Here is a 25857-nt window from a genome sequence, read left to right on the forward strand (position 1 = left end):
ATGCAAAAGTCAAGCATCAAGATTCCAGCGTTCGATAAAGAGAACTACAACATATGGAAAAGAAAGATAAAGTTATTCATCAAATCTTCAAACCAGCTTTATCCTGGTTTATTGGAGAATGGCCCGTTTATCCCACAGAATGAAATCCTATTAAACACCGACGATGATAGAATCGTTCCAGCTCACTGGGTAGCAAAGCATCATAATGAATGGAACGACACTGAGAAAGAAAAAGTATCCCTTGATGATCATCTACAGCTAATCCTGCTAGATTCACTTTTTAATGACAAGGTCATGTGTGGCAATGTCATAACATGTAGCTCAGCCTAATTAACGATATTTGGAAAAATATTGAGTTGTTGTGTGAAGGAAGCGAAGAAGTTAGAGAAAACTAAAAGCAAATCCAAGTTTCTCAATCTGAAGCTTTCATGACAAATCAAGGAGAAGAGCTGACTATCATGTTTGAAAGATTCAGCAAGCTGTTAGGTGAATTACAACTTCATCGAAAGTTTTATGACAAAAAAGAGGTCAATCTAAAGTTCTTACTCACTCTACCAAACCACCTGGAAAGTAGAGTGACAGTCATGTGAGAAGGAAGGAATCTCAGCAATGTTTCTCTGGAAACATTATATGGTTTTCTAAAGTCTCATGAACTAGAATACTTTCAAAAGAGAGCCATCCATTCCGGACTCAAGAACAAGATGGCTAACATGTAAAATGCTTTAATAGCTCATGATCCTAGAATCAGTCAACAAGGCGAATCTAGTCATGCTTCCAGCAGGATCAACCACCCACTCTCAATATTGAGGATGTGGAAGATGAAGATGATATTGTTGTTTTAGAATTGGAAGATGAGTACTGCACCCATGAGGAAATGGTAAGTATGGACAACCCTGCCATGGCGTTTATGGAAAGGAAGTTTAAGAACTTAAAGTTCAAAAAGACCAAGCCATTCAAATCTCAGGGTCAGTACTCAAGGTTCAACAAGATTGGTTCAAGTAAGGATGTTGGTGGAAACTCTGGTGGTGGATACAAATCAGGGATGGTGGATATATCAAAGTTTAAGTGCTTCAACTGTGGAGAGCTTGGACACTTTGCTGGGGAGTGCACGAAGCCCAAGCAATTCAGAAGAAGAGACAAGGAGTCTGGCGGTGAAGGCAAGAAAGGTCAAGGAAGAGCATATGTTGTTGAAGGCACGTGTTGGGAAGAAACCGATGAAGGAGAGAACGAGCATACGGTGAATCTTGCTCTAATGGCAAACTCTATAGATGAGGTTTCAAGCTCTTCAACTCAGGTACCCTCACTTGTCTTAGTTTATATAACTGTCGGTGAGTGCACAAAAACTATTGAAGATATGAGTGCTAAAATATTTAATTTGCACACTAGTCTTTCTGTAGCTCATGAAGAGATAGTCAGGGTAAGTACTAAAAATGAGACCTTAACTGATGATAATGACTTGTTGCTTCTTAATACTGCTTCCTTAGTTTCCTTAAGATCTGATAATGAAAAGTTTAAGAATGACTTAGCTTGTGCTAAAAAGATTGAGGAATATCTTAGGACTAAGTTAGCAGAAAATGAATTTAAGCTTAAGGCCTATAAGAACTCTTATCAAGTTGTTTAGGATATCTCTTAGAAAGGAACCAAGAACAATAAATTAGGCATTATTTATGAATATGGTAGGAGACCTGGTAAGGAAGCTGTGTCTGATTTTGTTGGTGATGATATTGACAAACCACATATTCTCAGAAAGGTTCAGAAACTTGTATTCAAAGTTATTGAATCTGAGTTTGATGAGGAAGCTTTACTCATCAAGCTAGAGCTGAATGAGGATAATGTGTATGACAACAAGATTTCCAGAGAGAATAGTACTGTCAAGAGACCCGTGACGGTTGACTCTTCACACAATCAGACAACACGTCCAAAGAATGCTGTCAACAAAGCTGCGACAAAACCTTTTAATGGTATAGTCAAAAAAAAACCTAAGACAGTTACTTTTGTATCTGCTGTCAAGACATAGCAGCTAATGATGCTGTCAAGGGTAGTTTGACAGCAACTTTTGAATGTGCTGTCGACACAGAGGATACCAAGTCTAAAAACAACTTCAACAGAGGAAAGAATGGTGAGCATGCTAAGAGTGCACCTAGGAAGTTATGTAATATCTGTGGTTCCTCTCATCATCTTATTCATGTTTGTAAGAATGATGTTGCTACCCCCATTAATGTTGTCAATGTTACTGGTAATCTACATAGAAACCCTATGGAAATTGTAAGATAACTGCCATGAGCACTGTGTTTAATCTGCCTATTTTATCAACTGCTAAATGCTCTCACTTGAATGATGTTGAGACTCCCGAGCCTACTGATGTCAGTAATCAGGCCACACCTACTAAGAAAAAGGCAGTGCCATTTTCTAAGTCATAATGGGTGAAAAGGGATGTCAAAAATATTGTTGATGTTAATCTTGATGTGGTGAATGAAACTGTGATTAATGTAGCAAATGATGATGCTAGTTTTAGCAATGATGTAACTGTAGGAACCAACAGTGATTGGGTACCAAATGCAATATAATCTCATTTGATGTGCAGGGAAAAAGAATAAACAACTCATGTGGATCATTGGCAGTGGATGCTCCAGGCACATGACAGGTGACAAGGCCCTGTTGTCACAGTTTGTGGAGAAGACTGGACCAATTATAAATTTTGTAGACAACAACAAAGGTTACACAGTGGGATATGGTCGATTGGAAATTGGGACTGTTGTCATTGTTGATAATGCTCTAGTGGATGGACTGCAGTGCACAATCAATTGAGTGTCAGCCAATTTAATGATAAGGGATTGAAGGTTGATTTTGATGTGTTGGACTGCAAAATCTATCACAAGAATATTGGAAGCCTCTCTCTCAAAGGGGTGAGGAAAGGAAGCCTGTTTGTTGCTGACCTCGATTCAACAAAGAAGGACAAAACCTATTACTTTTACAGCGAGGTTACTATTGGTGATAGCATGATGTGTCACAAAAAATTCTCTCATTTAAACTTCAAAACAATGAATTTTTTAATGAAGAAGGAGCTCGTTTGAGGACTTTCTCAGCAAGAGTTCTATCAAGAAGGATTGTGTAAGGATTGTCAAATGGGAAAATTGAAGAGAGTTGTTCACAAATCCAAGCATGTCATAGCAACATGGAGCCATTTAAGCTCATTCACATGGATCTTTTTGGTCCAGTTAACGTGCCATCTTTGGAAATTGAAAGATATGCTTTAGTCATGGTGGATGATTACTCCAGATACACATGGGTAAAGTTCCTAGAGACTAAAGATGAATCTGCTTAGGAAATCATTGATCTTATCAAAGTTCTTGACAAAACTCCAAATTCCGAGGTCATATTTCTGAGGAGTGATAACGGTACTGAATTCAGAAACTCTCTACTTGAAGGTTTATATAAGGATGAAAGAATCGTTCAAAAATTCTCAGCTGCTAGAACTCCACGGCAAAATGGAGTTGTGGAGATGAAGAATATGACCCTTATTGAACCTGCAACAACTATGTTGCATGACTCCAAGCTACCAACATACTTCTAGGTGGAAGCCATCAATACTGCTTGTTACACTCAGAACAGAACTATGATCAAGAAAACTCATGGAAACACTCCTTACTATCTTTTGACAGATAAGAAACCTACTGTCAAGTACTTTCATGTCTTTGGTAGTAGATATTTCTTGATATAGGAGAATCATGAGAAGAAAGGAAAGTTTAATGCCAAGGCTCATTAAGGCATTTTCGTGGGCTATGGAATTGAAAGAACTACATTCAGTGTGTTAATTCTTGAACACAAGATCATAGATGACAGTGTGAATGTCACTTTCGATGAGACGAATTTCCAAGACTTCATGATGAAGGTCAGATGGAGCTACTAAGATTTGGGAATCAAGGATTCCTTGAAGATGAAGATATTGTCAATGATGAATCAACTTTTACCCATACTGTCAACGATGGAGAAGTCGCTGTCAACAACTTGAATGGAGATGCTGCTCAATCACAGGAAGTTTCCACAAATCATCCAACCAATGGTGATTCTGGAAACATGGATGATAGAAATGAAGGCACCTCTCATTCTAATGATTCAAGCTCAACTGATCAAGTTAGAGATCTTCCGAGAGCTACCAAGTGGAACAGAGACCATACCAATGATCTTATAGTTGGTAATCCTTCCACTTGAGTAAAGACAAGGAGGAATATTTCGGCTGACAGCATGGTCTCATGTTTCCTATCACAAAATGAACCCAAGACAATTGATGAAGCATTGTTAGATTCAGATTGGGTGGTAGCCATGCAGGAGAAGCTCAACCAGTTTGAGAGGACCAAAGTATGGAAACTTGTTCCTAGACCTAAAGACAAATTTGTGATAGAGACTAAATGGGAATTTAGAAACAAATTGGATGAAAGTGGGAATGTGACAAGAAACAAAGCAATACTTGTTGCTAAAGGTTATTGTCAACATGAAGGAATCGATTATGATGAGGCATTTGCACCTGGTACAAGACTAGAGGCAATAAGGATCTTTCTTGCTTTTGCAGCTCACTGCAATTTCAAGCTATTCCAGATGGATGTTAAAAGTGCTGTTCTAAATGGAGAGTTGGAGGAAGAAGTGTATTTTGAACAACCCCCAAGATTTGAAGACTCAAAAATGGCTGATTTTGTCTGCAAGCTGTTCAAGATTCTTTATGGCTTAAAGCATGTACCTAGAGCATGGTATGACACTCTGTCAACTTTTTTGTTGGAAAACAAGTTCACCAGAGGTATTGTGGATAAGACATTATTCTACAAACATCATGGCAAAGACATCATCTTGGTTCAAATCTATGTTGATGACATCATTTTGGATCAACAAATGAATAGCTATATGAAAAGTTCTCATCCTTAATGAGGAACAAGTATGAGATGAGCATTATGGGAGAATTATCATTCTTTCGGGGACTGCAAGTTTACCAGATTGAAGATAGAATCTTCATAAGCCAAGCTAAATATGTGAAGGAGCTTCTTAAGATGTTCAAGTTAAAAGATTCATCTCCTGCAAAGACTCCTATAGCTACTGCAACCAAGCTAGATCAAGACCCTAAAGGAAAGAAGATAGACTCAAGCTTATTTAGCTCATGCTCTAATTAAATGTAAGTAGACCAGACATTATGTTTTCCACATGCATCTGTGCAAGATTTCAGGCAGATCCCAGAGAATCACACCTGATGGCTGTGAAAAGAATTTTCAAATATTTAAAGGGGACTCCTAACTTGGGTTTATGGTATCCCAAGGGCACTGGATTTGAGTTAGTTGGATATTCAGATTCAGACTATGCTGGCTATAGAATTCACAGAAAGAGCACAACTGGGAGTTGTCAATTTCTTGGTAGAAGATTGGTTTCATGCTTCAATAAGAAGCAACATTCAGTTTCTCAATCAATTACATAAGCTGAGTACATTTCTGCTGGAAGTTGCTGTGCACAAATTCTATGGATGAGGAATCAGCTAATGGATTATGGTCTTGTGTTAAATGGAATTCCTATCTTTTGTGACAACACAAGTGCCATAGCTATCTTTGACAATCCAGTTCAACACTCCAAGACAAAGCACATTAAAATAAGACATCATTTTATCAGGGAGCATGTTGAAAGGGGCATTGTCAAGCTAATTTATGTTCCTACAGAAATGCAACTTGCAGACATCTTCACAAAGCCATTGGAACAGATTGGTGAGTGAGCTCGAAATGCTGAATATGGTATGTTAACTCACCAGTCTGAAAATAATTTTTTTTGAAGCTTCTAACAGCAACTTGGAAACTTGTTGTCACAAGATATTTTTATTATGTCTTACATGATTACTTGATAACGTGACAGTATGTGACATAAATGGGCATTTATTTTAAATTTTATCTGTCTCGTTTTAAAGTTATCTGAATTAATAGACATAATCATGTATATTTCTTATGTGGTGTAATCTGATTAGACATATACTGCATGTCTATTGGTTTTGTAGAGGTTGACTATTGAGTTCCGAGGCAATTTCATTTATTAGTATTTAATGGGTAGTTATGGGTAATACACTCAAGTGACCTTTCGTTAAGAACCCCTATCAATTACGCCTATAAATAGAACCCTCTTCTCAGTAGTCACTCACACCTCTCTAACCCTACACTTCATAAGAAAATATCTAAACCTTATTCCTCAATCCATGATTTCTCTCTCTGTGAAGAGCCAAAAAAGGAGAAGTCCGAGTTCGAGAAGGAAGTAGATTTATTGTTCGAGAAGGTGAACATGCGTCTTGAAGAAGAAACCGAGAAATTCCAAAAGGAAGAGATGGGGAAAGATAAGGTTGATATTCTAGCCCATAAGGAGAAATTGGAGACCCCTATCGAGGAAGACAAAGAGGAGGCTTTGAAGAAATTCCATGTGTTATTTCGGGAATTCTGTGGGGATAAGGGTGTTTATGAAAAAAATTAGAAATGTTGTTAGGATGGGTGTAATGGTTTCTTATTATGTTTTATTATTATTATTATTATTTGTAATAAAATATATGAATGTTTTTGCTGATTAATCGTGTGTTGTTATTTATGTTTGTTGTTTGAATCTTTACGAGTGTTCATATTCTCACATAATTTCTGAACTGTTCAAGCATGCATGATAGTAACTGTTCTTAAATCTGACTTAAAATGGCTTAAATATTTAAATGAACTTAATCCATTAATTAATCTCAACAGTCGGATCATTTGTATTGAAATTACTGTCAGCCATATTGTGACTGTTCGTTTCATATACATCACTCATATGCCTGACAACAACTTTCAAAGGTATCGTCAAGAGATTATAAGGGAACTGTCATTTAAATAAATAAGTCAAGGCAACAACTTTACATGACCCTTCCACTGTTATGAAAACATGCTGTCACAACTCTTGTGTTACTAATGCTTTAACTAAGTGTACACAAAATTCTGTTGAATATATGGGAAGCTAGAAAAACTAAAAAAAAATTACTTTCTACGAGGTCTGAAAAAAGTTACCACTCCCACTTACAAGCCGTATTTTTCTCTCTCCAACAAAACGTAACCAATCACACTTTCACATCCAATGGTTACCAAAAACACTACACACGGCAAAAACTTCTCTCACAACTTCCCTCCTAATTTCAATCGAAGATCTTGCTTGTTCTCTCTCAACTGTAATCTCTTTCTTTCTCCCACTCAACCTTAATCTTTTCGAAGCTTGAAATCACTACAAGGGCACCCAAAGTCGCCCTCGTTCCAACCAACTATGTCGGTATTCAAAGTGCTGAAGATGCGATTGGATGCTTTCAACAGATAGTGTTGTTCATGAATAACTTTGACCTAAAGATTCCAATCACTGCAACACCCTTGATTGACTTGGATAGACTGGAATAGTTCTGGAAAACTGCTCAGAACAAAGGCACTGAAGAAGATCCCAGTGTTGATTTTAAGATTGACGGTAAAGTATACAATCTAACCGTCAAGAAATTAATGAAGCTTTTGGAACTACCATTGCGGAGAACGAATCTTATGAAGATTTGGCTGATGATGCAACTCTGACAAATTTTTTTCGAAAGATTGGGTATGTTGGACCTGTCCTTAAGAAGAACTTAATCGAGTGGTATCCTACTGGTGAGATAGACAGAAAATACCTGTCCTCTCTATATATAAATAAATCACTCAGTTAAAATTATTTATTTATTTATGTAGCATTATTCAAGAATTTTTATTCTTCCTTCTGTGATTCTCGGTGGGATTTAGATTTCAGGTCACACTAATTCAAAAAAATTATTAAACCATGGATAGCCCCCTCCAAAAGGTTTTTAAAAGTCAATTACTTGTATTTGATATGGCATTCACGCCATTGAAATTTCTCTCTTAGAGGCGCAAATCTGCAACGCAACGACCAAACCATACACATGACTTGCTACTTGCTACCGACCGTGGCCGTTTTATGCTTTGACGTGTGTGAATTCATTAATTTATGTGTATCAGACGCTTTCTTGATTAAATGTTCTTCATTATTACTACATTAGCTTTGAATAATATTAGTCAATCATACCAAAATTTGATTAGACCATGCCGACGATTTAACACTAATCACCAAAATTATCAAACATTTCAAACATTCCATCAATTTTATGACGAGAACAAAAGAGGGTAATCGTGGATGCCATTAAATTCGGTCGAGTCTCGAGTGTTTGTTTGAGGGTTGCATTTAAATAATAATTTTTCATGACTAAAATTAGAATCTTTCTGTCCCATTTATTTTGTCCATCAATCTGATTTTACATATTTAATTAGGATTGCCAAACGGATAATTCGGATATGTCTATATCCGTATATGAGTCGGCATTTTCGGATTCAGATATCGGTAACATCCGCTCCGATTCGGATACAGATAATATCCACTTCGATTCGGATACGATGCAAATATTTTGGACGGATGTCGGATTTTTTTATGTGCCTGTAGTATTGATGATGATTTTAGAACAATTTTTTTATGATTAAAGCACAAATGATATTATATATGTAAATTTTGTATAAATGTATATTATTCAATGCATACACACACTACAAACTAATATAATAAATTTTTTAATTATATGTTATATAATTTAAATATCATATATGTATTTAATTTTGGATCGAATGTTACAGATTCCGATATGGGTTATATAAGCTTTATTTCGGATAAGGAAATTATCTATTTTTTCTCGAATATGAATGCGAAATGTTCGGACAGATATCGAATTTTTTGACAATCCTAAATTTAATCATCTTAAATATATAATAATACTTACCAAGTAACTATTTTATTTATACTTATATAATGAACATTTAACTACCAATATAAACCGAACCTAATCAATAATTTTGGAACAATAAAATTTAAATTGTGGTCAATATATTGAGGCAAAGAAATAATTTATAATGAAGTTCGTACTTGATAGAAAAGCAAAACTCAGTTTTCATTTTGCTTGAAATGTTTTTCATCACAAGATACGTATTAGTATAATGAATTGTATCATAATATAATAATCGCGGTAAGTAGTTCACTTTGTACGATAAAACTTATTGTTTAATCATAGCATATAAAGGGATGAATGGGGATATTTCAATAAAATAATTTAATATTCTCATAATACAAAAATAATTTCTCGAATCAGATAATTAATCCTCAACATATCAATTTAATCCTGAAAATAACTAGTTATTTCCTTATATAATTGGACTATCCCGGGGTCGCAACTCTTCAAAAATCCACAATAAAATATCAATACAATGCTCTATTTTCTAGTATTTTTCATAATTCCACAACTTAACATATTCACATGAAACCTTGTCCATTTTAACCTCTAGTAAAATATCTTGCTATCCTGAAAATTTTAATTTAAACCGATTACTCGATTAGTATAGTTAGATCAAATACTCGCTCAAATATGATTTTTATCATTGTCACAGTCATAACCACGCTCCAAAATACATTAGGATTATTATTTTGACATGAAACCACCTCTGGGATCTTCTGTCACTAGTACAAAAGCGACTTTTGGAGCCGCACTTTTAGTGTCGGTTAAGTAGAGGAAATCAAGAATCGTGGAATTTTAAAATATTCATATTTTAAATATTTATTTTTCTTTTTTCTGCAAATACAAGTTTTAAATAATTTTTACATTAGTGATACCAAATCCAGATCCGGATTTGAGGGTCATCACAGTTTTGTTAATAGATAATCTATAATATTAGCTTCTTTCGTTAATCAGAAATTGTTATACACTTAATGTAAAATTTATATGAAATCAGTTTAATAGAATTGTAATTATTAAATTGGAATATTAAAATTTTAATTTCTTGATTGGTTATATTTTTTTCCTGAATTTTATGATTTCATTGATAGTAAGTTTTTATATATAATCATATTTGTGATTTGGATTTCATTGATGAATAAGCTCTTTTTATATGTTAATATATATTTTTAATAGATAATTTATATATGCATATAAAAAGTAAAAAAATATTTATTATAATAAATACAAAATACTATATAAATATTCTCCCCGTCTCGGCTGATTATTTACGTTTGATTTGGGCATTAAAATAAAGAAATACATATAAAGTAGTGAAAAAGAAAAAAAAAATAGCGGGTGAAGTGATAATACCTATTGATTTTTAATATATAAAGAGAGATAGTAAAATAAAAATAGTTTGAAAATAGAAAAAAAGTGGGCAAGCGATGGACCCATTATATTTGATAAGTTTTGAAATGTAAATAATTCGATCGGACAATTTAAATAGAAAATTATATTAAATGGTTGAGACATACGAAGCATAAACTTTTTAATCAAAATTAATTTTTAGACGGAGCCAAAAATCTCTGTAATATCAAGTACGTCGATACAAACATGGGACTTCGACAGAGAGAGGTGGGGAATTTGATCATGCAAATTGGCGGTTGAGTCTCTTGAGACTTGGTCAAGTATGAAGTGGGCACAATGGCCAAACGAATACTCCCTCCGTCCCCCTGAGTTGTATACATTGAGGGACGGGGACGCGGCACGGACTTTAATGCTCCTGCAAAGTGTAGTTGTGCAATTTATTTTTAAAATTTTTCTTTTCTGAATTAAAGTTTGGATGTTATATTTTTATACAGAAAAAGAAAATCTCAAAAATAAGTTACGGAACTATATTTTATAAGAGCATTGAAATGCGTGTCGAGCAGTTAAAATGAAACGTATAGAATTAAATGGGATAGAGGGGGTATCAAATTAAACGATATTCAACGAAAACGACAAATTTATGTATGAGTTGAGATCGTGTACTTTCAACTAAAATATCCTGACAAAATTATGGACGCGAGAGTTTCTTTGTTTTGCAAATATATTTGGATTTCTACTATGTTCTCTTTTAATTTGTTGGCACCGTTTCCTTTGTGGCGGTTGCCTTTTCGCCCTATCCACAGATATAAAAATTTCTCAAATTTAATTTTAAATAATATATTAATAGTTATAAATTAATATTATATATGTAATAAATTGTTTTTTTCCAAAATTTGAACCCGACAACATTCTAGAATATTCTCATAATTATTATTCACTATTATGTTTTTTTTGTCGAGATTTGGATTCGACACCATTCTAAAATATTTGTATAATATTCACGAGTTCGAAAAGATATTCGAGGTCAATATGATCACGACTTGAATAACACGCGATCATCAATGGCATAAATCAATTTGACATGTGATTTTAATTAATTGTCTTTTCAATTATTTGGCATGCATTCGTCTAAAATAAAATTTAAATATTAAATTTGATATCCCTATTCTTTATTGACACCCGAAAGTAGTTTTATTTTTTTATACACCTTCATCTGTGAAAAATAATTTATTCTAACAACTAGACTTGGTTTGTGAAAATAAGATACGGAAAAATCGAACATGAAAATTCTGCGTTATCGTTACATTATAAATATGAACTTTAATCTTAAATTATATAAAGATATTTATATTTTGTTGTGATTAGTTCTGAATGATAATTGACTTGGTATTGAATTGCTATTAAACACTTCTGTCACAAAATTCTATTAACCAGAAAATCAGTTATGAATATTCACACCTTGAATTATCAGAAAGGGAAAAAAATATTCACACTTCGACTATAAAGTGAGAATTGAAAAATGTTCGTGACGCGTTTTTTGTTCTAAAAAACACTCGACATGTCCAGAACCCCCACCCCTCGCTCCGCATAAATCAATATCACCTTTATCTACAGTAGTTTAATTTTGTTTTCAAACTACAGTTATTTAACAACCATTCAGCTGGCATAGTTAGTTATAGGACAAGTGCTAGCACATCTATGTATATCCATTCAGCTGGAAGCAACACTAGGAAATGAAGTCCCAAGGGTTGCAACCCCAAAGATAAGGCCTGTTGATAGAAATGTGCATAGTGCGGTTTGGTGCGGTTTGCACCTAAAACCGCAACCGGAACCACAAAGTGCGGTTTCTAAAATTGAAAATCGAAACCGCGCCAAATACCATTGGTGATAAAATAATCAGTTTCGGTTTTATATGGTGCGGTTCGGTTTTAAAACCGTGAAGAGTTCGAAAAACTTCTGAACTTTAACAAGTTCACAATAAATATGCGAAAAGTAATAATATAATTAAATAACGGAAGAGCTTAACATCCCTGCAAGCTACCAGCCCAGTTTTATAATACACAGTGCTTTCCCCTTAACATAGAAGTAACTCAATACATCTATCATATACCAATTACCAATTGCAGAAGGTATAACCGTTAAGAAGGTACATGCTGATTGTATTTTCTCCGAACAAAATGTTCCTGCTGATATCCTGTATTATGTTGCAGCAGACTTAGCCTATTGAATGAATTCCTTTGATTTAAAAAAATAATAATAACCACAGGCTCTCAGATTAAGATCTATAAATTCAAACATGACAAATAACTTAAAAACATGCATTAGATTTCACTTATTAGATCAACTGTATATGTACATAATTATATATTTTGTAATATATACAATTTATATATTATATTCAAATAATATACAATAAATAAATAATTATAAATTTTATTGCGGTTCGGTTCGGTTTGTATTCGGTTTTAAAATTTTTAAAACCAAAACCATGATCAAAGTATCGGTGCGGTTTTTATTCGGTTCGGTTTCTATTCGGCGCGGTTTTATTTGGTGCGGTTTCATGCGGTTTTTGCGGTTTTTGGTTCGGTTTCGGTTTACGGTTCGGTTTCTGCTCATCCCTACTGTCAGGTTTCATGCACAACAGGGCCGCAAATTACAATCTCCTTTACATGCAAATAGGGTTATGGAGCATACGTATGTGCATGTGTGCAGTCGGACAAAATGCAGGAAAATCATACAAGACAAATGAAAGGAATTGGAAGAAATTATAAAGAAAATTAACAAGAGAAATTCCTCCGCACACCAACATGGGGAGACCCTTAAATTGTTAACATCTCGCGAGGCATTCGGAGGTGCCCGCACCCTCATCCAAAAATTTAAATTCATGACGCAGGCGTCAAGGTAAGAATTCATAAATCAGAAGAGTTGATTAAAATTCCATTCAATATCGAAGACGGAGGAAAGGATCATCGGGTAGCTGTAGGAGGGGAGGTTCCGGGGGCTTCATTCGCGGCGAGGGGATTCCGCGAAGGGGCTTCAGTCAAGGTCTCCACCGGAGCCACCACATTAGGGTCCGAAGGGGATGCCTCATTAAAGACCTGTTTGTCCTTCTCTTGAGTCTCTCCCACAGGGGTACTCCCAAAAAGCCCCTCGGCCCCAGCCTCAACTTTATAAGAGCTAGTCGCGTCCTCGAATTTTTCTTCCTCTAGAGCGAGGGCGGCGTCTGGATCTTTAGGTCCTGGAAAAGGCTCTTGGTGCTGGCCAAAACCTTATCGTGGGCAGCCTCAACCAGTGATAACCGGTCCCATTCCTTAATGGCGGCTTCAGGTATCTAGTCACTGACTAAACGGTTGAAAAGCTAAGTTTTCTGAGAAGAGGAAGGAGCAGGGGAGTTACGAGCCAAGACTAGCTTGGGTTTTTTGCTGGATTGGGTTTCAGTGGAGATCCCGCCTCAACGGCCTTGGAGGAGTCCCTTTTACTGAGAATATATAGAAAATCGATAATTTTTTTATTCTTGTTCAATTTCACATGTTTTAGGTCAATTGGAATGAGATGGGACAACCAATAGGCAAAGAGTCAACGACCTTGGCACATTTTGTTGGCAATTATGCACGAAGGAATTTGCCAATAATATGTGATGACTGGCGCAAAGATGAATGGAAGAATGTGAAACAAACTTTATGGGATGAAATTAAGGTATATTGTTGTCTCTCCTTATGTAAAACAAATTAATGTACTTAAGATACCTTTATGTGTTGCTTCTGATACAATCCTGGCTAGTTGGTAAATGGCAGTGTACTGGTTATTCTTAATATTAAGTTGCAATAGCAGAGAAGATGAGTTTAGATCTCTAAACATGTTGGTAGTTTTTGTGTCTGAATAAATGATGAAAAAAATCTGATTAGAGCAGATTCATGGATATATATTGAATTTTGCAGATCCTGGCCTCCGCTCATTTTTGGTTTATATATTGGTACCAGATTAATGCTTTTGGAACTTAATAATAGCTCTCGACTGTATCATGCTTCTAAGTCTCTAATTACAACATTATTTTTTATTTTTTAGGTGTAAATTGTATTTCTCTGCAATTAATCTTATTGATTACTACAGAGTATCCATCTTTTAAACTTGTTAAATTTCTGCTTGCATTGAACTTGTAGAAGTTCCCATATCAGACTTTAATTTGTAAACCAATTTTGTAGGAAACGTTCCAGGGGGTTAAAGATGAACAAAAGGGTAAAATAATTCGTCGTGCTGGTGACCTTCATCGACAATTTCGAACTAGATATTGAAGGAGTCTGGCGAAAGATAAAAATGAAAAATATCATGCAGTGCCACCCCCTTTGTACGCACAATTTTCTAGTGTTGCACCTTACTGGAAACAGTTTGTGGAGAACTCAAGTAAAGGAGAATTCATGGTATACCTATTCTCCAATCTATAGTAGTTATTTAATTTTAGATGCTATTTATTTTAGTTCATATTGCATTTCACTAACCAGTTTACCTGTAGGAAATAATTAAGTGAAAAAAAAAAAGCAGAAGGAATTGAGGCATGATATAAGAAGCCATGTGTTGGCTATGCACGCATTAGAGAGGAAATTGTAAGTTCAATAATCAATTTACAGTCATTGTCAAGGAGATGAGTAATTTTGAGATTAGCCCTGGGTTTTCTCTGAATGAATTATCAGAACATTCTACGCTTTAGGCATGTATATATCTGGAGATCTGTTTTGTGTGCAGATGAAGGATAAAATTAATTCTAGTGTAAAGAATCCTATTGTGACTCGACTAGATGCGTGGGAGTATGCTAGGCGTGATGCAGATGGCGAAGTCAGTGATCCTGCTACATTGCAAGTACTTGAGGATGTGGTTAGAGTTAGATTTCAAGTTTATAATTTCATCGCTGACTTGCACTATACTTTAAAAAAATGTTTAAAATCATGTCATTTCTTTATTAGGTTGCCATAGCACAGAGTTTGCCAGAACATGAGCTTACTAACATTGGAACCGATGACTTGCTTGCTCGTGCAATACTATTGGAATATGCGGGACGAGTGAGAAGTTTAGGATGGGGTGTGACTAATACATCATTAAAAACAACATCAACTGCGAGTGAGCTATCAAAATTGAAAAATGATGTTTCTTACTTGATGAATGAAATTAATGAGATGAAAAGGAAGGGCTGTAATCCGGTGGCGCAACCAGGAGGTTCTAGCCACATAGATAATTTTGACATGGATAATGAAGTCGCTGGTCAACACGATGATGATGATCTTGTTTTAGGTGAAGACCTTCCTCAGGTATTCATTTATCTCTAAGACCTTTATTTATAAATTGTTCTAGCCATCCTGGCCTGTCTTTCCATATATTGGAAAAGTGAAACATGAGAAAATTATTACTTAAAATTTAATTAAACTAAATGTTGTCATAATTTTTCAAAATATAGGGAAAAAATGTTTTCTGTTTGTATGTGGATCCTGGTCGTAAATATGTAGGGCGAGGAATCTTGCATAACGACCCTAATGATAGAAACCTTCATGGTATTCCACTTAAAGAATGATATGTTAGGATTCAGTTCGAGGTGGCAGAAAAGTCTGAGTATAATACGCAACTACCCAGACCTTGTGACGAGGCCAACCTTGTTGGGGAAGCACCTGGATATTTTCTTGCATGGCCACGTAAACTAATTTCCATGAAACCTCAGGTTGAATACATTATCTGTATTGATTGTTATATGTCTTCTTAATCTGGCTTCTACGTTAGTTATTAGTTCCTTATATGGTTTTTTTTTCTTATTTCCTAGACAACTCCAAGTATCATGAACAAGGAAAAAGCTAAACATGCTATGGGACAAAAGAAACTTGAGGATAAAGAAAATAGGAAGCATGCAGTTAAAGAGAATGAGAAAACAAGCGAGTCAATTGGTTATGTGTCTTCGAGACAACTTGGTTATCCTCTCATAGATGATATTGGTCATGATGGAGTTTTGGAGTTTGTTCGTCTTGCAATTCAGTTTGATCGTGTTACTGATATACAAGTTGACATGGGACCTTACTGGAATGCAGATCTGTGGATTGAACGTCTTAATAAGGACAATGTTATGGAGGTTCTGGATGCCCAGTTCTTAAGCACCTCCACTCTCACCTTTTATATAAGGTATAGTATGTCTACTTAACAAATTTCATAAGTTGGCAACCAAGTTCTAATTATGTTTCCCCCTATTTGATGGTACTTGTGTGAGGTCTTTTTGTCAAAAAATCCTGACATGGCAGCCAACTTCTCTTTTGTGTCGCCTCATATTGTGTCGCACTCGATAGATAACTCTAATTCATCCTTGGCTAAGTGTTTGCTGCAACATGTTGACAAAGACCACCTACTTTTTGTGCCTTATAATGTTTCGTAAGTTACATTTGTTATATATATATATAAATATATACATACATAGATATAACATTATTAATTTTTATTTAATTGCTTCTAACTACAAAAAGAAAAATGTAGAAAACATTGGATCTTGGTCGCTATTAATCCAATAACAGAGAGCATTTACTTTATGGATCCTGCACCAGTGACCAAGATACATTTCAAGAATGTGAAAGCTCTTGTAGAGACGTTAGTAAATATTTGAAATATTCACCATACGTTTAAGAACCTAAAATTCATGTGGACCCAGTGCTTTCATGTGGTTTGTTTTTTGTTTACAGGGCTATGAGTGTGTTCCGGTCTCATTCTGGGAAGAGGTACAGTGCAATGATGTTTCATAGTTTCAGGTGGTCAAAAGTACAGGTATTCTATTTTCTTTTAAATTCAACCGCTTGGTTATTAATAAAAATTTGGAGTCATACTGGTGATTAAAAACTGTGGTGGATATGAGTTGTGATATTATACATGAACTTTACCTTCCAAACTATAATAGTCAAAAACTGTGATTAAAAAACATGGTGGTTGTGGCATGGTTTTTTTCATATACTGATTTTTATGTCTCCCTTCATTCTACATAAGAATTATAATTTTTTTCAATTTTCCTTGTTTTTGTGTAATATGCAGTGCCCCAAGCAAACTATGAAAGATAGCACTTATTCTGGGCATTTCGTTGGATCCTTCATAGAGGATTTATTGTGTGCTGGTGCAACAAAAATTGATGCTAATGTAAGTAAGATTTTTAAGCTTCTTTAACAAAATTTAGTGTATATTATTATTTAATGTCATATATGATCATACTAAATGAAATTAATTATGTTTTTGTTGCTGTGCAGTTTACCTACACCCCGAGATTGAAAACCTATCCACTTAATAAAATGGTTCATTTTGAAAAGAATTGGGGAGGATACTTATACAACCGGCACCTTAAAGGAAAATTGCTTATGAAGTAGCCTTTTATATTATTACGTACTTTTGTTTTGCTCTATGTACAAATCTACAAGGGTTATTATGTATTTCCAAGAAAGAACCTTTTATGGATCGTGGAGATTTTTATTTTTTTACATAATGTATTTATGATGATGTTTGGAATTTATATGAAGATTTCTGAAATTTTTTGTGGATTAGAAGCACTCTTCAGATTTTATTATATTTATTATAAATTTATTTGGTATATTTTACTACCAAAAATGGCATGAAAATAATTTATTTAATTTTTATAAAAAATAGCTTAAATAGCATTTTTCCAAACAATAAAGAATATGGGCGTGGAGCTTTTAAAAAAATAGTAGTAAGATAGCATTTGAGAAAGTGCTATATAAGTATCGTCCTTCTACTTGCATATCACTTCTGAAAAAGCTATAAGAGCGTGGCCTTACTTGGGCAGCGCTTGCTTGTATAGCACTTTGATAAGTGCTATGTTAGTGCGAAACTTGAACAGCGCTTGTGGAAGTGTTATGTAACTAAAATTTCACTTGCATAGCAGTGTCTTACATAACACTTACAAACGTTATGCAAGTAATAAAATAAACGTTATGCAAGTAATAAAATAAACGTTATGCAAGTTTAAATCTGTAGTAGTGTATATAACTTGAGTTTAACATTTTTTTTAAGATTTTCTGTTGAACATCGATTAAAATTGTGTTGGAGAAGTACATAGACTAATTTTTTAATGTAGAAACTAAGTTAAACGTATTATATAACCAGTATTTATCTTTCTAGACCCTACCCAAATCCCAGAGGTATAGTTTAAGCATCTCTATAAATATATTCAACACAATGATAATTAATGTTCTACACCCAATGTTGAATCCCAGTTACAAATGTGTTGAATGCACGATTTATCTGTGCGTTATTTTTAAAATTATGATGTTTTTTCAATAATTTTCAACATAGATACTTTCGATAACTAAAGATTAGCAGGTTGGGAGAATAAAAAAATTCAAAAAAAAAAGTTTGTAAGTTTGTAACTTAAAAAAGTTTTTATTTGATCTTATATATATATATATATATATATATATATATATATATATATATATGTTAGATATAATTGATGATTACTAATGTTCTTAAAGTTTGTTTTAGAACAGGAGTGATCAGAGTTTAAGCTGGAAGCTGATCAGAGTTTAATAAAGTCTGACCAGAGTTTGATAAAGTCTGATCAGAGTTTACATAGTCAAGACTCGTCAGAGTTTACACGTGGAAAGAGCTCAGAAGCGGATATACTTCAAGGAAGGATAGAAGCGGAGGAGTGATTTGCTGACTATGGAAACTAAACAGAAAACAGTAGCAATCTTTGATTGATAGAATACATAGCTGATTTATAGGATATCAAATCAGAGATTGATTTTGTAACTGTGTCTATATAAACACAGATTAGGGTTACTCTATAAGAGTTGAGTTATCGAGCACATTCTTAGAAAAACTCTAGCAGCTCTTAGTGATAATATATAAATCACTGAGAGAGTTTTTGTAACTATTCAAGCTTTGTGAATAAGAGTTTACTGCTTTCAATCTCTTATATAATCATATTGTGTTATTGATTGTGTTCACTATATAAGTTAATATAGTGAGTTTATAGGACCTAACAAGTGGTATCAGAGCGAGCTCTGTTAAGATAACTACAGTGAGATCTTAATAACAATCATGTCTGAAAAATCACAAGCTTCGTCTTTTCGAGTTCCAATCCTTAAGGCATCTGAATATCAAGTCTGGAAAGAGAGAATGATTATATTTCTAGACTCTGTTGATCCAGAATACCTTGACAGGATCTATGATGGACCACACATGCCCACCAAGCTCTCTGTTGGGATTGCAGATGAGCCTCAGAAGATGGTTCCAAAAGACAAGAAAGATTATACCCCTGAGGATATCTTGTCAATTGGTAAAGACTCAAAGGTGAAACACCTTCTGCACAGTGCCCTTGATGATGCAATGTCTAATAGGGTGATTGGGTGCAAAACTGCTAAACAAATCTGGGATGCTCTGGAAACCAGATGTCAAGGAACTCAAGCCATCAAGAAGAACAGAAAAACCATCCTTACACAGGAGTATGAGCACTTTGACTCAAAATCTGGTGAGTCCTTGACAGATCTGTATGACAGATTTGTCAAACTCTTGAATGACTTATCTCTGGTGAACAAGAAATATGATCTTGAAGACTCAAACCTCAAATTCCTTCTGGCTCTTCCTGAAAAATGGGATTTGAAAGTCACTACAATAAGAGACAATCTTGATCTTGGAGAAATGTCTCTTGATGATGTTTTTGGAAGACTGAAGACTCATGAACTTGAGATGGAGCAGAGGAGCAAACGTCATGGAGGCAAATCAAAGTCTGTTGCTCTAAAAGTTCAAGAGGAAGCTGCTAAAAGCAAAGGAAAAGCTCATGTCACAAAGTCTGACATTGAGTCATCAAACTCTGATGACTCAAACTCTGATGTTCCCTCAGACTCTGAAGAAAGTGATGATGAGATGATGCAGTTAGCAGCATTGATGGTGAAAAGCTTCAAGAAGTTGGCTTACAAAAAGTTCAACAAAGGCAAAAGTTTTTCAAGGAAAGACAGAAACTCTGACAGAGTTTATGATAAGAAGAACTTCAGGAAGAATGAGGGCAAGGAAGGAAAAGCTGGAAAAGCTGACAAGTATACCTGTTTCAACTGTGGTGAAAAGGGTCACTTTGCATCTGAATGCAAGAAAGCCAAGAAAGAAAAAGAAAAAGCCTTTATCACCAAGAAAGGAAACTGGACAGATACATCTGATTCAGAGGAAGAAGTCAATTATGCTCTGATGGCAAACACTGACAACAACTCTGAATCTACTGCTAAGGTACCTCATTCTACTCTTGCCTTTGATACTGAAGATATAACTGAGTTAAGATTGTTTCTTAAAACTTTGCATATCAGCTTTAGAGATCAGACTTTAGAGAATGAAAGATTAAAATCTGAAACTCTAAGTGTAAAGAAAAGGAATGATTATCTAGAAAAAGAATTAGTTCAGATGTTAGAAGTTCAGAAAGAAAGAGATTATGCTGTCATTGTCAAAGATGAACTATTAAAGAGGTATGCATCTCTTCAATCAGAACTTGCTAAGGAAAGGGATATTATTAAAACATGGACTAATTCAGGCAAAACTACTCAGGATATCTTAGGTAGTGGAAACTGGAAGAAGGGACTAGGTTACACTGATAACTCAGAAGCTGAGTCATCAAAAACAGAGTTTGTTAAAACTCAAAAACCTAAGGTTAAACCTGTTAAATTTGTTGCTGAATCCTCTAAGTCTAAACAGAGTAGACCAAAATCAGAGATTAACAACAATTTAAAATCTGATAAGCCCAAACAGGTTAACATAGGACTGATGACTCAGAAACAGCTTAAGCATAAGCTTAAAGAGGTAAAGTCTGATAACAAAAACAAGGAGCCTAGGAAAAATAGAAATGGCAAGATTGGAATAGACAAGAGTAATAACTACATGCCTATTCCAAATGCACCTAGGAAGATATGCCATAACTGTGGAAATACTAATCATCTTGCTAATTTTTGCAGGAAGAACAAGGACATTAACTCCTTACCTACAAAGTCTGGAGTTAGAAAAAGTAGTATTAGATATAAACCACAAGATACATGTTTTCATTGTGGTAGTTTATGGCATTCTATTTATACTTGCAAAGAATATCATAGTTTGTATTATGATTATTATCAATTGAAACCTTCTTTGAAAAAGGTTAATAAAAACTCTGCAAGTACAAAATCTGTTTCAAGTACAAACTCTGATCCAAAGTCTGTTAGCTCAAACTCTGATAATAATAACTCCGCTGCAAAAGCTAACAAACTTAATAAGGCCAAAGGATCCAAGCAAGTCTGGGTCCTTAAAACTAACAATTAGTGGTCTTTGTGATTGCAGGGCAACAGGAAGAATATCCTAGTCTTGGACAGTGGATGTTCAGGACACATGACTGGAAATAAGGCCCTGCTGTCAGAGTTTGTGGAGAAAGCTGGCCCAAGTGTTTCTTATGGAGATGGCAACATAGGAAGGACTTTGGGATATGGCAATATCAATCTTGGAAATGTCATCATCTCAAATGTAGCTCTTGTTCAAGGGCTAAAACACAATTTACTCTCTGTCAGTCAGATCTGTGACAGAGGATATCATGTTGATTTCTATGAAGAACACAGTGAGATAGTAAGCAAGTCAACAGGCAAGGTGGCAGTGATTGCTCACAGACATGGAAACATTTATGAAATCAACTTGCCTACAAACTCTGAAGGAAAAGCAATTTGCTTATCTACAAGAATCTCTGCAGAAGAAAGTTGGAAGTGGCATAAGAAGCTCTCACATCTCAATTTCAACTCCATAAATGAGCTTATAAAGAAAAAGCTTGTGAGAGGACTCCCTGAATCACTACTCACTTCAGATGGTCTATGTGATTCATGTCAAAAGGCCAAGCAGAGAAAGACATCCTTCAAGAGTAAGACTGAATTCTCTATAAAGAAGCCATATCATCTTCTACATGTTGATCTATTTGGACCAGTTAATGTACCATCCATTGCAAGGAAGAAATATGCTCTTGTCATTGTTGATGAGTATACTAGATACACTTGGGTATATTTTCTTCACTCTAAAGATGAAACAGCTTTGCATCTGATGGATCATGTGAAGCAACTGGACCATGGATCTGAAGACAAAGTAAAGATCATTAGAAGTGATAATGGAACTGAGTTCAGAAATTCAACAATGGAAGAGTTCTGCAAAGAAAGAGGTGTAGTGCAACAATTTTCTGCACCTGGAACACCACAGCAAAATGGTGTAGTTGAAAGGAAAAACAGGACTCTAATAGAAGCTGCCAGAACTATGCTTGATGAGGCTAAATTACCTACTTATTTCTGGGCAGAAGCTGTTCAAACAGCTTGTTTCACTCAAAATGCAACACTGATTAATAAGCATGGCAAGACCCCATATGAGATGGTGAAGAAAAAGAAGCCAAATCTGAAGTACTTTCATATATTTGGGTGCAAATGCTTTGTATTGAAAACTCATCCAGAACAGCTTACCAAGTTTGATCTAAAAGCTGATGAAGGCATTTTTGTAGGTTATCCTCTGACAACAAAGGCCTTCAGAGTCTATAATCTAAGAACCAAGGTGATCATGGAATCCATACATGTGTCATTTGATGACAAGAGAATTATGGGCTTAGCAGACATGGATGATCATGAAAAACTGCATTTTGAAAATGAAGAAATATTCTCTGATTCGACAAACTCTGATGAACAGTCAAACTCTGACTGTGAGCAAAATACAGCAAACTCTGGTGAAAATTTGCAAGTACATGATGATGAAGCATATGTTGAGGGGGAGCATCAGAATGTTTCAGACTCTACCCAAGACTCAAACTCATCAGAGAATGCTGACTCAAACTCATCAGAGAATACTGATTCAAACTCTGATAGCACAAATTTAGGGGAGCTACAGAGAATGAACAACAGAATCAAGAGAGCATGGATCAAGGGGGAGGATCCAATGATGAAAATAGCCAACTTCCACATGCTAGGAAGTGGACAAAATCTCATACACCTGATTTGATAATTGGAAATCCAGAAGCAGGTGTGCAAACAAGGACAGCTACAGCAAATGAATGTTTACATCATTGCTTTCTGTCACAAACAGAACCTAAAAAGGTGGAGGAAGCTCTTCAAGATGTTGACTGGATTCAAGCAATGCAAGAAGAGCTAAATGAGTTTGAGAGAAACAAAGTCTGGACCCTAGTACCAAGACCTAAAGATAGATCCATAGTTAGTACAAAATGGGTTTTCAGAAACAAAACAGATAGTGAAGGTGTCATTACAAGGAATAAAGCAAGACTTATGGCAAAAGGGTATTCACAACAGGAAGGTATTGATTATGATGAGACATTTGCTCCAGTTGCAAGATTGGAGGCAATTAGAATCTTTCTGGCCTATGCTGCACACAAGAAATTCAAGGTATTTCAGATGGATGTCAAAAGTGCTTTTCTTAATGGGAAACTGGATGAGGAGGTATATGTTGAACAACCTCCAGGCTTTGTGGATACAAAGCATCCAGACTATGTTTATAGATTGGACAAAGCACTTTATGGACTAAAGCAGGCTCCAAGGGCATGGTATGAAACTCTGGCTCAATTTCTTCTTGAAAGTGGATTCACTAGAGGTACCATAGACAAAACCTTGTTTTATTTGAATCATGGTAATGATCTGCTTTTAGTTCAAATCTATGTTGATGATATCATTTTTGGCTCCACTAATGCTAAACTCTGTCAAAGATTTGCCAAGCTCATGCAGTCTAGGTACCAAATGAGCATGATGGGGGAACTCAGTTATTTTCTGGGTTTACAAGTTAAACAGACTGCAGATGGGATTTTTATCAATCAAGCCAAGTATACCAGAAATCTATTGAAGAAATTTGGTATGCAAGACAGTTCAGCTGCAACAACTCCTATGGCAACAGCAACCAAGCTAGACAAAGATACTGGTGCATCAGTGGATATCACAAACTATAGAGGAATGATTAGATCTTTGCTTTATCTAACTGCAAGTAGACCAGACATAATGTATGCCACATGTCTATGTGCAAGATTTCAGGCAGATCCAAGAGAGCCTAATCTGATTGCAGTAAAGAAGATATTCAGATATCTCAAGGGAACCACATCTTTGGGATTATGGTATCCTAGAGAATCAGATTTTAGTCTAATTGGATACTCTGATGCAGATTTTGCAGGTTGCAAAATTGACAGGAAAAGCACAAGTGGGAGCTGTCAATTTCTGGGTGGAAGACTTGTTTCTTGGTACAGCAAGAAGCAAAAGTCAATATCAACATCAACAGCAGAGTCAGAGTATATAGCTGCAGGCAGCTGCTATGCTCAAATTCTTTGGATGAAGAATCAATTGTTAGACTATGGGTTATCCTTTTCTAAAATTCCTATTTATTGTGATAACCAAAGTGCTATTGCTATGACAGGAAACCCAGTTCAACATTCTCTGACAAAGCACATCAGTATAAGATATCATTTTATAAGGGAGCATGTGCTGGAAGGAACCATTGAACTTCACTTTGTTCCCACTGAACAGCAGCTAGCAGACATATTCACCAAACCACTAAGTGAAGCAACCTTTACTAGGCTGGTGAATGAGCTAGGAATGATATCAGGAACTGAGTAAACATAATGGTCAGATCTTTCAAGTTTAAATTGTCAAATTACCATATGTATTGCTCACAAACTTGCCATGATATACTCTGATTGTTAAACTCTGATGACATTCTCTGATGATATACTCTGTTTGTTATACTCTGATTGTCATTCTCTGACAATATTCTCTGATGTTTGTAAACTCTGAATCTTGATAAATGATCTCATTTTATTTCTCTGAGACAAATAACCTGTGAAGATACTATGAAGCATGATATGAATTAGTAATCATGAATCTCAGTTAAGTTCCTTAATCTTGATCTCAATTTTGTGCTACTATTTTACACTATATGCATGTTGATATCATTGAGACTCTATTACTTCACATATCTTAATTATAAGTGAGACTGATTAATTTGCATTTTCTCTCAGTAAATTAGACAGTGATTATAAACTCTGATGCTATACACACCCCTAAAAATAAACATGGTACTCCTTTGAGATCTTAGATGTCTATATGACAGTGACTGGGAAGACCCAAACATTTGCTGGTATTAAGTAATTGCCAAGATTTTATAATCTACGGTGACCAGTCACAATATCTGATTACTGGAGAAATACTGTTGCAAAATTATATTTAAAGGTCGTGATTCATTTACACTGAAAAGCGTCCTGAGAAAAGAGAGAAGAAAAAAAAAGGTTAGTTTACTTTATATATTTCTTCATCAGAGTATGTCTGTTGTCTACGTCTTGAGAGTTTAAATAAATTATTTTTGTCTGCCTTATAATTACGAAATTGTGAAATTCTTTAGTCTCTGATTTAATATGTTAAATCACACACATTATTTCACAAGCACATTATTGAGCTATGGATTTTATGACAAACTCTGATTTTTTGATGAATGTTCTAAACATTATGTCTTATTCTGAGGTACTTAGAAATTTATTTTCTTTGTGTTAAATCTCAGAGTTTAAAAATTTGAGGGATTTGATCTTGATTTTTTTTAATCTTGTACATCTCAAGAGTTTATATATTCAGAGAATGTGAAGAGAGTGTTCCAAACGGCTGTATTGTTAGTGGGCTTACATGTAAAAC

The 25857-nt window shown here is 35.0% G+C and overlaps 1 protein-coding gene across 1 annotated transcript; it reads left to right on the forward strand.

The window, feature by feature from the left end:
* LOC108219436 (uncharacterized) lies at window positions 1–2808 on the forward strand. The gene is made up of 5 exons (XM_017392895.1): window positions 1–291; window positions 782–1563; window positions 1681–1961; window positions 2012–2236; window positions 2585–2808. The coding sequence occupies exons 1-5, from the start codon at window positions 1–3 to the stop codon at window positions 2806–2808; spliced, it is 1803 nt and encodes a 600-aa protein (XP_017248384.1).
* The last annotated feature ends 23049 nt before the right edge of the window (window positions 2809–25857 follow it).

Source organism: Daucus carota, chromosome 1 (genome assembly GCF_001625215.2).
Source record: "Daucus carota subsp. sativus chromosome 1, DH1 v3.0, whole genome shotgun sequence".
Lineage (NCBI taxonomy): Eukaryota > Viridiplantae > Streptophyta > Magnoliopsida > Apiales > Apiaceae > Daucus > Daucus carota.